The sequence below is a fragment of the Myripristis murdjan genome, chromosome 9, assembly GCF_902150065.1.
Source record: "Myripristis murdjan chromosome 9, fMyrMur1.1, whole genome shotgun sequence".
Lineage (NCBI taxonomy): Eukaryota > Metazoa > Chordata > Actinopteri > Holocentriformes > Holocentridae > Myripristis > Myripristis murdjan.
Window position 1 is genome coordinate 25,588,666 of NC_043988.1, and position 16,442 is coordinate 25,605,107.

General features: G+C 42.3%; 1 protein-coding gene across 3 annotated transcripts; it reads left to right on the forward strand.

The window, feature by feature from the left end:
- Positions 1-328: 328 nt before the first annotated feature.
- Positions 329-14,315, forward strand: plat (plasminogen activator, tissue). Of its 3 annotated transcripts, none has more exons than XM_030061037.1 (15): positions 329-403; positions 6,631-6,711; positions 7,181-7,304; positions 7,570-7,704; positions 8,733-8,843; positions 9,637-9,811; positions 10,214-10,305; positions 10,395-10,569; positions 10,701-10,786; positions 10,932-10,997; positions 11,123-11,327; positions 11,421-11,557; positions 11,754-11,894; positions 12,460-12,608; positions 12,766-14,315. In XM_030061037.1, the coding sequence occupies exons 2-15, from the start codon at positions 6,649-6,651 to the stop codon at positions 12,934-12,936; spliced, it is 1,830 nt and encodes a 609-aa protein (XP_029916897.1). In that variant the 5' UTR covers positions 329-403; positions 6,631-6,648; the 3' UTR covers positions 12,937-14,315. The 3 variants fall into 3 exon arrangements, with proteins under 3 accessions (XP_029916897.1, XP_029916899.1, XP_029916898.1); XM_030061039.1 differs by having other exon boundaries at positions 7,181-7,223; XM_030061038.1 differs by lacking the exon at positions 329-403 and adding an exon at positions 4,157-4,455.
- The last annotated feature ends 2,127 nt before the right edge of the window (positions 14,316-16,442 follow it).

Genomic DNA, 16,442 nt, shown 5'->3' on the forward strand with positions numbered 1-16,442 from the left:
TAGATAGATAGATAGACAGACAAGAGCCTTGATTTCCTGTCACTCCTACACAGATAACCTGCTTCACACGGAAATAAGTCACGAATTGCCTCATTGTTGACCTTAAAATAATTTCTAATGCCAGATATTTTTAAGCGATCGATATTCCGTGGAAAGTTGAGACCCCCGGTACCTGGAATGGGACAGTCCCAGCGCGGCACCGCCCAGCCGGGCTGCATCATCATCCGGGCAGCCTGCCCCGCTCCCAGCAGCCCTCCTCCCTCCACACAGGGGCAGGAGCGCTCCGATAAAAACCGGGGAGAGAGGGAAGACTGGCACACTCCAAGCTGATAAATCCCAACAACACCGACTGTGCCACTCCAGGGATACTGAGCCGCGACCGCATCCAAACCGAAAGCATTCGGTAAGAACTTGTTTGACTTCTTTCTTTTTTATCCATCCAGGATCCGTGCAGTTTATCCTGGACATGTAGATCTGGGATGTTCAGCTGCCGTCTGTTTTCTTTCTTTTTCATGTGACAGCTTCTGGCCGTGTTGTTTCAGTCTGAATCGTGCCATCAGATAAGTAGCCTAGTCTACATCGGGATTATGACTTTGGGGATGTGGAATTCGTAATAGGCTTAGGTGATGCCAGAGTGGCAAAATACCAGAGATTGCTTGGCTAATATTGGCTTTTAATTACATTTCTGTTATGCCACCAAAAGAAAACTATTCTGGGAGTTGATTTAACGAAGCAAACAAGTGCATTGGACTGAATGAATGCAACTTGAAATCTATGGCTGGGCAACATTTTAACATTATCATTTCATTGTCGTCCAATAAGAATCATATGTGGTGATGGTATATTGGGATGGAATTATTATTATTATAGACAGTTGAATTGTCTCATTTAATGATGAAACAGTAAATACCTCTTAAAATCTCTTAACATAATGTAATCTGGAACAAGTTATTACAGTTTTATGATACTTTATATCACCATGCAGCTCAGTCCTATGAACATTAATTTAGGCAAGGCAAGGCAAGTTTATTTGTATAGCACAATTCAACACAAGGTAATTCAAAGTGCTTTACAGAGACATTAAAAGCAACAAGACACAATTTAAAATTGTTAAGTGTTTGACATGTGATTTTACATGTTGGGTGATATCTATAACGATACAGCAGTAATTTCTTATGATTATCATGTTATAACTCTGTCCATACTGACCAGCTCTACTGGTTTAACATCACCTGCATCAGTAGGTCAAAGTGTGTGTCATTCTGGATTACGCAGTGCTTTCTCATTCATTTGGTATTCTCTTACTCTCTCTCTCTCTCTCACCTGTCCTCTGACTCTGACGTTCCTTTCTTTGCATCTCCCCATCTATTGCCACCTGTTCTGTTCAGTATGCCCCAGAGTTCCCACCATATCTCGCACGCTGCCGTCATCCTCACCCTCCTCTCAGTCCGTAGATATGATAGAGTGAGATTGTTGCAAATCTCTATGCAACAAAATACAACTGTGCATTCTTTTGGATGTTTCTCCAATGAGATAATTGGGAGAACATGTTGATATTGTACTCCTCCTAGTTCAGTGTGTATATAACCCTCCCGTGATACTCCGATTCCCAGTATGTGTGTTGTGTGAACATATGAGCTGGTGTATGACTAACCCTGCATGGGATCATTAACCTGCAGGCTCTTATCGGTGGGAGAGGGTGGATTTATGTCTGAGGTCACGCCTTGGGAATTCCCCTCCCTAGCATCTGTCAGGGCTGAAGTTCTCCATCACACTCATACGTTGCACTGTTGCGTCTTTGCATGCTGAAACTAAGCGATTTGTATTAACAAGCTGCATTCTTCACAGTGTGTTCTGTAGGGTTTGCGAGCCTCGCACCAAGCGCTTAAAGACTGATTCCTGTGAGTCATGAGAACAGCAGATCAGGCCTTTAAGCTCCAAGTCATTGTGGGTCAGAGAGTGGATAGTGCTGGGTCAGCCTGTTAACAATGGTCAGAGAGGGTGATGTCAGATTTCTAGAGAATAAACAGCTCATTTTTTTGGCGGTTCACATTTCCATCTAAATAAATCATCTTGATCATCCTCTGGCTCTCGCCTATCTGACTTGAACAAGGCAGCTGTATGTTCATCTAATGGCCACCGGCACCGCTTGAAGGTCCCATTTATGACTCCGTCTGCATCTGCATCGCCATCTGTGTCTGTGCAGCCCTGGAAGATGGGATGACTCAACTGTTTTTGCATGAAAGACAGCACTACTCACTGCCTTTCTGCTGACCTCTGGGATTTGGGTTCTTCACCCTCCTCCCTTCTCCCCTTTCTCTCTTTCTTTCTTGCCCTCTATTCACTTTGCCCTGACATTGCTTTCATCTCTTTCCATGTATTTACCCAATTTTCCATCATCTGCTCTGCTAATACCACTCATTTCCAATGTCATCACCTGCTCCTTGCCCTGCATTTTTTTCACCCCTCTCAGTCTGTGGTTCTTTCTGCAGCTACAATTAACCTCCCTGTCAAAGAGAGCTGAGCTTTTTTGTCTGTAGCATGAAGCTGAAAGGCTACAATGCAGCTCTCTGTTCTGCAGGATATTATAGAGCCAGATCACACCAGGTTTAATGAACCTTGACTTGAAAACCCTCAGTAAGGAATGAGTATTTCCCACCAAGGGGCTTACCATACTTACATGACATCTCATAACAACCTGAGGCAAATATATCACATGCACACAAAGCGTACAATAGCTACGCTTCAGCTTCAAGGGTAAATAACTATTGTAGTTGAACTTTAGGGGTCCCGGTGGGTCAGATAAGTTCAAAATGGGTGCATGTTATGATGTTTAATTGTTCTACCAGAAATCCTGGCGTGAGAGGAGAATGAGAACAATGTTTACATGTCAAACCCACCAGTGTTGGGCTTTCTTAGAAATACTGTTAAGAGAATAACTCTGCCGCCAAAGTAAATTAGACGTTAAGAATGGTCCACTAAACATTGTAAAGGTGTTTCCTCTGCCAGTTCCTCTCCTGGGTAGTGTCTTTTTCTAAAAAAACGCGGGTAGTCCACCCACTTCAAGGACTTTATCAATTCCCGTGACAGTCAGAGTGGCGAGAGCCAGGAAAGTAAACACAGAGAAACTTTACAGCTTATTGTGCACCATAATTCAGACTTCACAGGCATATGCAAAGCCATAGTCAGTGCCAGCGCAGCCATTTGATGCCACGTGGAAGTCAAGTATGCCAGCCATTCTTCACATTATGGGCTTTTCTTTATTTAGTGTCCCATAAACACTGACACCTGACCCGGCACTTTGACCACGTTACTGGAAGACAGGAATGTCTCACCACCAACCTTTACAAACTCAGCACACCATCATCATCACACAGCCTCGCTAATGGGCCAGTGAACTCACCGCTAGTGTTGAAAATTGTGGTCAGAGTTGCAAATCCCAGTTCCTTCAAATATACTGTAACTGCATGACAACACGCTGATAGGAAGTGAATAACTTACCCCTTAATATTAGCTTTGGACATTAATCTAACTGAGTGGTTGTGCATGTGTGCGTGTTTGTGTGTATCCGCCTGTCTTATCTGTTTGTATGTGTGTGCTCCACTAATGTGGTGCATCTTAACATTGCCGTCATGAAGTACTACTGCTGACTCACTGTCTGGCACTGGCTTAAGTCCCACTTCAATGCTGTTTTCATTTGTTCCATTCATATTTGACCTACTAGGAGAGCCACAATCACTTCAGCTCCTTAGGCAATATACTTGGTCATACACGTTCTTCATCTTCTAGTCAAAAACAATTATTAACCCACTGGGAAAGACAGACAAAATATGTTAATCCCCTCAAGGAAATTAGTTCAGCTGATTGCCACATAAAATTAAAGAGCAGTTGACTATCCAAGAATATTGCTTCGCACCCGGGAAATTAGTCTTTTTTCCAGGATTTTTCTCTGTGCATTTACTTTATGTGTTTGTGTGTGTGTGTGTGTATGCATGAAGTGTTATAAGCAAGACCGCAAAGGCAGCTAAAACTCCGGCTAACAGGATTGTGGGATTGTCAAAAGAGCAGTTGATGATCCTGCGGTGTTGGTGGCGCCCAAGCAGGGCCTCTTCATGACAGATACCACAGACTTTAAAGTGGGTGGGATGCGCATATGTTAACGTGTGATGGTGTGTTTGTGTGTTGATATGTGCATGGTTGCAAAGCGGACTGTATGCAGTACAGGCAGTACGTTAGCAGGAAACACATGTTTTTAGCTGACATGGGTGGAGAGAGGGGCGACTGAACAGAGCAACACAGCTGCACAAAGGAAACAAAAAAGGAAACGAGACAGAGCAGCGCCTGCTATTGACGTCCTGCCAATGAGGTTCATTTAGGGGGTGAAAAGCGACGAGTAACAGGGGTTTTCATCTGGTTTACACAAGGCTGGCTTTCAAGGGACCTGTCCTCTTAATGGTGAGTGTATGTGTGTGTGTGTGTAGGCGTGGATCTGTGCGTTTCCAAACTGAAATCCTGCCACGGAGTCTTTGTCCTTGTAACAATAGATAGAGTAAACAGAGAATCTTTGTCTATAGGAGAGATGATTAGCTCTGTGTTCCTAAATGGTGTGTGTGTGTGTGGGTGTGTGAGGCTGCCAACATGGTATCAAAACACTACACTGTTGTCAGATCAGTCAACCACAGAAGATGAGTCAGTGAAGAGCCAGTTGAACCGTGTGTGAAACTACACCTACGCTGTGAATGAAGTGCCAGTGCAAGTGTGTTTGCAGATGTGCCCTGGTGTGGAACATGTCACTATAAAAAAGGCCCTTATTAGACTTTTAAGTCACGTCTTAATATTACTCTGAGGTCACTCATATTTTATAGTTCTCTTTGTGTTCAACTTTCTTTTTGTCTCCCATTTTCCCTTTAAGTGTTCCTTCTTCTGTCTACCAATTTTCCCTCCTCCATCCCCCCCCATCCTTCCTCTGTGACTCATGTTTACTCACACTGGGCTGAGGAGCAACAGGCACTATCTTCAGCTGTACTTTCTTCAGCTTTACCCTACATACTATTTTAAACACAGAAGAGGAGTATGTTGGATAAAGACAAAGTCTTTCCTAGTGTTTAAAGAAAGGACAGATGAGTCTGATTGCCCTTTGTTGTCTGAGGTTTTGCCCTGTTTTCCATCACTTTCCTTAAAAAAAAAAAAAAAAAAAAAAAACTGAGTCATTTTATCCAGCTGCATCTGCTGCTTGGCTCTGTCAAAGAGGGCATGCTGTCAAGATGGTGCAGAAAGTTTCTGCGTGCTGCGGTCGTTGCATGGGGGTTGTCCAGGCTGTGGCCTCTGTTTGATGTGGTGGTCAGTGCTTCATTTTTGAAATAGCAAAGTCAAGATGACTTGCTTCCTGTTTGTTCCCCTGGAGGAGAGCTGCAGAAATTATGATAAATGCTTTGGGCATATAGTATTTTATATATAAAGAGGTGAAGTTTTGACTTTTGTAGGTGGAAAGTGAAAATGAGTCCAGGAAGCGGTTCTGAGGAGAAGAAGAGTGAGGAGATCCCTCAAACATAAATGTGAACTTGTTGAACTCACTCACTCTTCTGAATGATCCTATCAAGTCAGGTCATAACATGCCTATTATAACTTCCTGTCTGATTGTACATGGCATACAGGAAACCAACACAACTTCAAGGAAGTAAAAATGACTCCCATTTCCCGTATTCACCCCACCTTACCCACCCTTTCCTCTCCAGTTGTCTCTCCTGCCCAAAGGAAGTGTTACATACGGGAAGGAAGCTAAACACAGAAACATCAGAAAGTCAGGACAAGCATATGATGTGTCCAGCATTGACCTTTTTTCACCCCGCCATTCTTTTCCTTGTCAGCTTGTTATTGATGACAGGTTTACAATAGGAGATCTCCACTGATGACAGTACATACATTAAAGGAGCAGTTCACCAAGAGCACAGAAAATATATTATTTCTAGTACAGTTTATCCATCCAGATACTTTGTGTATGATTTGGTGAGGTCTCCAGTTTTCTGCGGTCTTCTTTGCAACCACCTCATCCCAGAACAATGGGGCTAGATGGGTATTTATTTATGGAGCTCAAACCATCAAAAAGTTACATGTGAAAAACTCAACAATAGCTCTCTCCAATAACAATGACGGGGATACCCAACGTGATCCACAGCTGTGACGGCCGATTCCCTGCTGAAGAACACAGGCAGTTTGGAGACGCTGAGATACAATTGGCCTGTGTTCTTTGGCAGAAAATAGTTCCCGCTGTAACTCTTTGATCCTAAGGGCTCTTTGATCCTGTTGAGTTTTTCACATGTAGACTTTGGGCAGTTTGAGCTCCACAAATGATTATCCACCCATGATTCACTTTATTGGGGTGAAGGAAAGTAGGAAAGACTGCAGCAGACTGGAAACCTCACCAAATCACACAAGCATCTGGATGGACAGATTGCACAAATGGGAAGTCAGAAAACTTTTTTTTTTTTTTTCTTTTTTGGTATTTTGGACGAACTGTTTCTGTAAATCTCTTCTTTGATTTGGTTTTGTGCAAGGAATCATTCATGCACATGTTCTTTGCCTCAGGCCATTTGACTCATTTGACCCCCATATTTTTTGTTCCATTTCCAGCAAATTTAAAGTCCAGCCATGACGGGAACGTTTGGACTGTTAATACTCCTGTCTGCTCTCTGCTGCAGCCTAGCGGACAATGTAAGTACTACCTCCACTCCACCAAGGGCGTTTTCACATTTAGTTCCTTTTACATGAACCAAACTCAGTCCTCTTTAAGTGGACCTGAATGAGGACCTATAGAAGGAGGTGCACTTGAGCTCTAATGAAGTCTCAATCCATTTACTGTTTATATTTTATAGATATTTCAATAAGTGCAGACGTCTCCTCCTCTGACCAAACAATTTGCCATTTCTGAGTTTACAAATGCACAAAAAATGCCGACTAATCGGTCTGAGTTCACTTTAGCGCCTGAAAGTGTGAAAACGCCCTAAGACTGCCACATTATTAGCTCGAGCATACACCTCTTGGCTCTTGGCCTGTACTTTCCAAACCCTAACGACAATAACAATATCACTCATTCTCAGCATTCATTCGTCGCTGTCCACTGGTGTTCATTGGCTGCGAGACATCCTGCAAACTAAATGTTTTTTTTTTCTCTCTCCTCCAGGTTGAACTCCTTCGCTCTAAGAGAGGGACTCGTTTTTACAGAGGTGAGCCTCAGCGGCAGCCAGCTAGACGGACCTTACTGATTATTCATGTCGACAAGCCTTCACCCTCTGTTGACACCTCCTGTGAGCCCCGTCACTCTTTTGTTTGTCCTCACTAATGTCACCATCATGATCATGATCATCATACTTTGATTCTGTCTCTTGTCTGTTGCCCCTCATGTGTCTGTTTACCTGTTTTCTTTTAATTAATTTATTTTTTTTGGTATTCATTACGTCCATGCTTGTTACCTCTTTTACATGTAATACTGATTATATTTGTGTGCATCTCCCTGTTTCTTTACTTTTCTCTCTATCCTGTGTGTGTGTGTGTGTGTGTGTTCTCTATCAGTGCGTTGTGTGGATAGCGAGACATCCGCAGTGCATAGTTATGGGGACACATGGCTGCGATGGAAGGGACAGCGTGTGGAGTACTGCCGTTGTGCGTTAAGAGGACGTGTGCGCTGTCATGATGTGCCTGTCATCAGTGAGTGAGGCAGAGACGCACACACACATTTACACGACGGCTAACCTGCCTCGTCTGTCCGCTGTCTGCTTTCAGTTTTCTGTCTTACATGTCCTTCTCCTCTGTTCATCTGCCTGCCTACCCCGATTAAATTACTACCTGCTCTCATATTCATTCTTAAAATTTTGTTTCTCTTAGATCAAGTGCAAAAATCTGCCAGTGGGATGCGATAATCCCTTGTTTCCACAATTTTCTTCTTTCTAATGCACTGATTTGTGTTATTCTACTGTGTTCCAGCTTATTCCTGAATCACGTGAAGCTGCTTTGGAAACAAATGGGGTTATCTCATCCCACTGGCAGATTTGTTTTTTCCACTTTTGTGAAAAACAATATTTTTGCACACTGATTATGAGACTGGATGTCTTGTTATGATGGAGATGTAATGCAGTGTTGCCCTTGTTTTATTCATGCGTCCCAATCCCCATTCTTTTAGCACGTCAAATTAGAGAGAGCCGCTGGATCTCTGTGTTTTGGCGTGGGAGTAGTTTAGTCTGAGATTGTTTTAAATACTCGTGCCAGACCAGCTCTTGTACGCACTTTCACCCCCACTGACGAACTCTGTGAGGCATAAATGCCCCTCCCTTAGACAAATTACAACCACATGTCAGTCTGCGTGGCCTGTGAGCTCATACCTCTAGAAGTGAGAGGGTGCTAATAGTTTGACCGTTAGCCTGTAAAAAATTTGTTAGAAATTAAAAAAAAAAAAAAAAAAAGGATTGCTGATGATGTTGCAATTGCTGAGAAACAAAGCAGAGTGGCATGAGCTGATTTTATAATCAATTTCTACTCTGCATTTTAAGCTATACTGCTGTTTATGTATGATTTTGTGTTGTTTTCATGTGAAATGTGCTCTAAGTCAAACTCTTTTTATGTTGCAAACTTGTCTTGGCTAATGAATCTCATTTTGATTCTGATTACTAGGATTATCATTTGTGCTGAACTAGTGAACAAATTCACAGAATATTTAACTTGCTGTCTGCTGCCTCCAGATTGCTACCAGTCTCGATGCTACAATGGAGGGACCTGTAAGGAGGCTGTCTACACCTCAGACTTCATCTGCCAGTGTCCGCCAGGCTTCACCGGGAGTCAGTGTGAGATCAGTAAGTACTCGGCAAACTCTTAAAAGTGTCATTTAGTCATTTTACAGACTGCTGGGATTTGTTCTGTCCTGTGTTTAATTTGTACACGATTGACTCTAAAGTAAAAGACATCCAGCCATCTGCACAGCGGTGTGAATAGTGACACGACACCGCGACACTGATTAAAATTTGTTGTTAGTGACTCTAGATAGGGCAATAGACTCACTGTGTGATTCATAGGTGTCATGAACCTGCGGTTTTGAGGAGGGGAAAGAAAGAAAGGATCATAAAACATGGAAATAAATCCAGGGTTTTGAATGTTTTTGTTTCTGCGGACGATCTCTTGAGGCTTTTTGAACACCCCACCCACTCAACACAATAATTATGCTGACCCAATGCTCACAGCCAAGTGATTTCAGCTCACGAGTAATGAGCGGAGACAAGCCAGACTCAATAAATGTGATTTCATTTATGATCATCATAGTTCAGTGGTTGAAACCACAAATAGAAAAAAATACCATGTACGTAACTGCCATCAGGACAAAACACACCCTGACGAGTTTTAAGTGTTATTCGTAATACATTAATTTGATTTAAACCCTAGCTGTACATTCATGTAACATTAGTTTCATAACATACATGTTCTCCATGGTTAAATAACATTTTTTTTCTCCATAATAAATATGAAACATTATACTAGACTAGACTCCAGACACAGCTGTTTGGACAACAACTGTGAGTGATATCAGTGTCATACATAAATGACTGAAAGTGTATCATGTTGCTAAACAACAACTCATCTCTGTCCTCACAGACACCAGGGAGAAGTGTGTCGTGGGACAGGGGGCAGGCTACCGCGGCACATGGAGTATCAGCCATTCAGGAGCTGAATGCATCAACTGGAACTCCACGACTCTGAGAGGAAGGAGGTTTACAGCCAAAAGACCGGATGCCAGCAGCCTTGGACTGGGCAATCACAACTTCTGCCGGTACACTCACAATCTATTTAGTTTATTACACAAACTAGCCAAAACACTCTCATCCCCACACAATTAAACTGTGCCATCTTAGATGATATTGCAGACACTACTGGTCTCATATTGACAAACAAAACAAACCTTCGACAGATGATGCATCTTCAAACTGTGTTCCTGTATTTGACAAATATATGGAGAATGGCACTATAATTAAAGGTCAACATATTTAACTGTAAGATGATTTTAACATGTATGTTCCTCTGGTGTTTTGTGACCGTATTAATTAAAGGTCAACATCACCAGCTTTAAAAGGCCATAACTGCAGCACTACCTGCCCAGCTTTGATGAAACTTCTTAGTGGATGGAACACAAGGTGATTGTATTTACCTGTTTCTCCTTTTCTCTCCCTCACAGGAATCCCGACAAAGACGACACTCCCTGGTGTTACGTCTATAAAGGCACCCAGGTCAACTGGGAGTTCTGCTCCTTGCCCAAGTGTACAGAAGGTGAAGCTTTAGAAAACATCTCATTTAATAACTCTTAAACCAGAATAGGATAAGTGCTTAGACCTCTGTTTCTGTGTGTGTGTGTCCAGATAAGTACCAAGAGTGCAAGCTGGGCTCTGGCCAGTCTTACAGAGGCACAGTAGCTGTCACTCAGAGCGGCGCTAGCTGCCTCCCGTGGGACTCCCCCCTTGTCAAGCGTAAACTCTACAACGCATGGAGAGCTGATGCACTGAACCTGGGGCTGGGCGGCCATAGCTTCTGCAGGTACATGCACCAGCGCATTCAACATGTATTATTGACCCACACACGCAAGTGCTCACTTATGCACTTACTCACACATGCAAGCTCATCCATCACAAGCTTACAATGTGCTTCCTTTTCCCTTCATCCATAAGGAACCCAGATGGTGATGTGGGTCCATGGTGTCACATCTACAGGAACATGCAGCTGACCTGGGAGCTGTGTGATATACCCAAATGTGGTGAGTGTCCTGATTTCTTGGTTAACTTTTTCTGCATTTTGTTGCCAAGACTGACTGACTGACTGTCTGAAATTAAGTGAGTAAAATCTTCCAGACTGTGATGTGCAGTCATCGTAACCATAATTGTTGCTTTTGTTGTTTTCAGCGAGACATCCAACGATCATCACCACTCTTGGCCCTCGTGGCCCCACCACAAACAACAATAACAGAGGTAAGGAATATTCAAATTTTAATCAGGACAATTTCTCTCTATATTTTTCTTCCACCTTTTTGTTTATTGTGTGTACAGTTCAGTAAATTCTGTTTTTTTTATTTGTACCTTGTCCTCCTCTGTAGGAACCTGTGGCCAAAGAACAGACAACTCCCTGAATCGCCCTTCTTTCCGTATGTTTGGGGGCCGAGAGAGCGACATCTCGGAGCAGCCCTGGCAGGCAGCCGTCAATGTTTACCAGGCCCGTTACCGACGCCACTTTCACCGATGTGGAGGAATCCTCATCGACTCCTGTTGGGTCCTCTCAGCTGCACACTGTTTTGAGGACAGGTAGGAGCACAACCAACTTACATGCACACAAGTAAAGATGAACATGTTTCCCATATATTCTATACCTACAATCTTACCCTGTTTCTGTCTCAGGGATGAAGCGAGGAAGCTGCAGGTAGTCTTGGGAAGAACATTTCGGAAACAGAACTCTACCAGTGAGCAGATTTTTAATGTCGAGAAGTACTGGATCCATGAGAAATTCGACAACGAGACATACGACAATGACATAGGTGAGTGAACAAGTGAAGAAACAATAATTGTTGTTATTTGATCTAAGGAAACAGTCATGCATATAATTTACTAATCCTGCAGAAGACAACAGTGGCGACAGGGAACCTCCGTGCAGTAAAATCTTGTTAAAACTTAAATAAATAATCTCTCTGTTACTGTCATTCTGACTTTCCTGTGGTTACTTTCCACTCGCAGCCCTGCTGAAGCTGAAGACCGACATTGGCATCTGTGCAGTGAACTCTCCGGAGGTTTTCCCCGCATGTCTGCCTGAACGAGGGCTCAAGCTGCCTGACTGGACCGAGTGCGAGATCTCTGGCTATGGAAAAGACAAAGAATGTAAACAACACTCGGCTCTCATTTTCTCTCATTTTGCATGGATGATTATGTGGAATTCCCATTATACATGTAGTAGTACTATTTAGTTTGGCATGATGCAGATAGTAAGCTTGGTTTTAAAAGCCAAAAAGCAAAAAACACTGCTCTCATGAATGAATTAGATGCATACCACCGTGTGCGTGGAATGAAAATCTTGAAAAAATAAAGGCTTCACACACTGAAAAAACTGAAATAGGATACAGCTAATGGATGTCAGCATAAAGTTTTCATCAGTGTGTGGGTGTAGTGCCTGTGTCTTCATGCAGATAATTGAAATATTATAGTGCAATCCAGTTTAGAAATTTCAGTCATCCTTTCTTTAAGACTGCAATGAGACTTTTTGAGGCTTTTCAAACTTTCCCAAACAGTTTCATTGCACTTATTTGTCTGACCAGCAGAGGGCAGTATTTATCGAAAAAGCCTTTTCACAAGCATTCCCAATCAGCCCCTCTTTCACAGCCTCAATCCATTTATCACCTGTCGTGGACGTAGTGAACTTTGACTTAATCTCTCACTCTCTCCACAGTTTCTGCAGAGTTTTCAGAACGAGTTAAGAGAGGTTATGTCCGCCTGTGGCCTCAGGAGCGCTGCGTCCCAGATATCCTGTCTGGACGCACGATTACCACCAACATGCTGTGTGCAGGGGACACCCGGGGCCTGGATGACGCCTGCAAGGTGAGAGGGCCTGATCTCTGAGCTGTAACACAATGAATTATTAGTGGCAAGGCCCTGTGTTGCTGAGGACATCGAGGAGTTTCCGTTTGTTTGGTAGCACATGACTCACTGTCTCTCCTTTTCTCTCCTCATTTCACATCTTTCACCTCACATGCAGGGAGACTCTGGCGGTCCTCTGGTCTGTCAAAACAACAACAGGATGACTCTGATGGGCGTCATCAGCTGGGGCGACGGCTGCGGGCAGAAAGACAAGCCTGGGGTTTACACCCGCGTCACCCACTACATTGACTGGATCGAAGGCAAAATGAAGGCCAACCCGGACTTTTAAGATCTACTTCTCTTGCAGAGAGCAAAAACGACACTGTCTGACGAACATACCCATAGCTAGAGTGTGTAATACATCAAACACAGACAATTTCATTGACGAGTAAACAGAAACAAAACTCTGGGTTCTGTTTTGAGTCTGCGTACCCGTTGATCTAAATCCAGTGACCAAACTGATGGAGCTCTGAAAACAAGGCCAGCAAGACCCACTCCTACAGAGACGCACAAGAAGGACCTCAGCTGTGTATTTTTGTGCTCAAACTGCAGCAACTCCGACTAGAGTCCGTTTTCCTGTGTTGATACCGTAAAGATGCTGTATATGGACAGAAACCCAGAACTTGTGTCTAAGCTCTTTCTACTAATGTGGCATCTGGGTCTTTATAATATATTTTGTTCTTTTATAAACGAGTCACTGTGTTTTCACCCAGCTCGGGAGGAGGATCGTCACCAAAAACCGGGCAAACAAAATGATTGCAAAGTTGGGAAATGCCACCTGTGACAGACGTAGACAGTAGATTTACGCTTTCCGCCTCATCCCAGTTTGCTTCATTCTGGTTTATGAAATGAAGTCTTTTAGGGATAGAGACGATAGGTCAGTAGCACTTTCAACCCAAAGGGACACTCACTCACTCCACTCCATACAGATTATAGACATTTAGGTTTCACAACAGGTCACATAGGAATGTCTTGACCACCCCAAAGGGCATTTTTTTGAAGGTAGTGCAAGGACTGTTCTGCAGACTTGTCTTCTATATATAAGGTTATACTGAATTAATTAGTTTGAATGCAAAAAAAAATCCTTTATTTTGTTATTTTGGGCCTTCGGGAGGTGTTTTTTTGTTTTTTTTTAACCATAGTACCAGATCTTCATTCACACCACAAAACTATCTGCTGGTTCAGATTCATCCCCCCAACACACACACACACACACACACACACACACACACACGTGTAACCACTCCCATTCAACACAACTGTATCTGATTATAGGATTATAGGATAAAGGAGATCAGATTTACCTGTTCTCATATTTTTGTATGAAAGTCCCAGAGCACTTCTCTTTCCAACACCGGGCATTTGGGTCGAGCATGTATACTTTCTGAATGTTGGTTTTATATTGGAAATGACTTGGACGTGTTTTTGTCTGTGCTTTCCTGAACTGCTTGTCGACTGCAAAGCTAGACTCCTTATCAAACTCGAGGTTTGTTCTTTTCATCTCTCTTAGGGTTTCTATGCAATAGATTCTCAAAGGAAAAGCTGAGGTTTAGTTGTTTTGTGTTAAGTTAATATTTGTGAGTATTTTATATTGTTTTCCAGAGACTTGTGTGTTGGATATTATGATTGTAGATAATAATTTATTGTCACTGCCTTTATAATCATCTGGCAAACATACTCCATTTTCAATAAATAATGTTTTGAATAAATCTCTTTATGTGTCATATTGTGTCCAACCCATCGTGACAGGTTAGCTCGATCAATAAATCACTCCTAAATTAACTATACAGGGAGTGGGCCTTGTTATTAGCTAATACACACAAATGCTGAAACCTATTTCTCAAAATCGTCTTTTTATTATTATGAGGCCATTAATCTTTTCCTAACAATTTAAAGTTACAGAATGACTAAAGGCAATTAACTTATGTGGAAAGTCTCACTGTCATCAGCCTGCAGACTAAATTTAAGTTTCAGCAAGGACGCACCTCTGAGTCATGAGTGAAGAATCACTGAGTTGGAAGAACAATTGTACCATACAGAAGCTCAATTATCTGCAGTTTATAAAATAAAAATGTACCTGCAAGCAGGAATTTGAGGCATCTCAGTGCAGTTCACCTGACAACGAGTTAAAGGAAAGGAATCAGAAATCTGATCTAATTTCTTTGGATGAGAGGACAAGCAGACATTATGTACTAAAACATTTTAAAAAGTTGTTGAAATTGTTAACCATTTTATAACTTAGATGACCAGAGGAGGTGCTGATCAAGATTGGATCTCAGCTCTAATGCAGTTTGAAAATGGGTCAAAGTGAGATTTGAATCATCAGCCCACTGGTTCAAAAACATTCAACTATCCTGCTGCTGTTTTTTTTTTTTAACTTCTTTAAGTCAGATGACACATGTGATATCCAGCATCTAAAAAAACACGGTGTTGTTTTTGGTAGCTTCTCATTGAAGACAGTCTGATGACAAGGTTTAGGGGGGAGGCCACTGATCAGACGATGACGTCATATCTTGAGCGTTTTGAAAACAGGACCGGGAGAGTTTTGGGGTTCAGAGACAGATGCTGCTTCACTCTGTCTTTCCTGCAGTTTGAGTCCACAAAATGACATGACAGGACCATTATTGACAGAGCATTATTGTTCTGTGTATGATGGTCAAGGTATCGATACAATGGAAGTGAATGAGCTAATATGGTTATTCATTATTAGACTGCAGTGTTAGTTATCTAACTCTCTTACAGGAGACAGTGGTCTAACAACAGTTTTAAAAGTTTTGACAGCCTGTTTAATGTCTGCTTGTCCTTTCATCCAAACAAATCAGATAAGATTTCTGATTCTTCTCCATTGTGCTGATGGATCCCTCAAACTGCTGCTTGTGGCTATATTAAAGACTTTTTTTTTTTGTTTGATCAACCTAACCCCTTGAAGCTTTCCCTCAGCAGTATAACACACACTCTCTGTCCCTCTCCATATCTTTGAACACACACTCTATGACACTACCACACTGTTAGTCCTCCCATGATTTTCCATTTTCTGTGTTTAATAGTTTTGTTGTTTCAGCTACATTTTCAGTAAATCTACTACAGCCTAGAACAAACAGTGGAACACCTCCACCCACCTTGAGTTGTGACCCGTGTCACCACATCCCTCTGCAAAACACACAGGTACAAACAAGGAAATGTGGATAAAGAATAAACATAGCGTAATATTCAAGTGTTTTACATGTTCACTGGCTGCTGTCCATGACTCTGGGGCTCCGTGGACTTTGTGACTAAAATGTTATATAGCCTGTGTGGTTGGCTATTGCATCCAGCTGACCGCACTGGTCTTTCCCCAGTTATTCAACAACAGGACCATTTAGGAATATTGGCTTTTCTTCCTGGTGATATTAGATAATCATATGCTGACTTGTTGACAAAATATGTGAAAAAAAAGCAGCCTACAACATTTTGGGTGCACTATATAAACAATGGAGAGTTATCAGTTGTAGGTAGTAGTACTGTGTAAAAGGGTAAAGAGGATAACTTGGTGGTAATGATAGTTTCACCTTGGTGTATATATGTTGCCAGGGCAATTTTTGTGTTTGATTTTTGGGTTTTATATCTAAAATGTAACCAAATAATGTGTGTACTTCCTACTAAATGGCTGATTGATGGTTTGTTATTACAGGTGAGTGTAACAAAAGTTAATAATTAATTTCCTCTTGGCGTGGCAGATGAAACAACAAGGGAGAAGCTTTTTACCAGTAAATGACTGTAGACGCAGCTGGATGAAGGCCCAGTGGCAGGTCACTG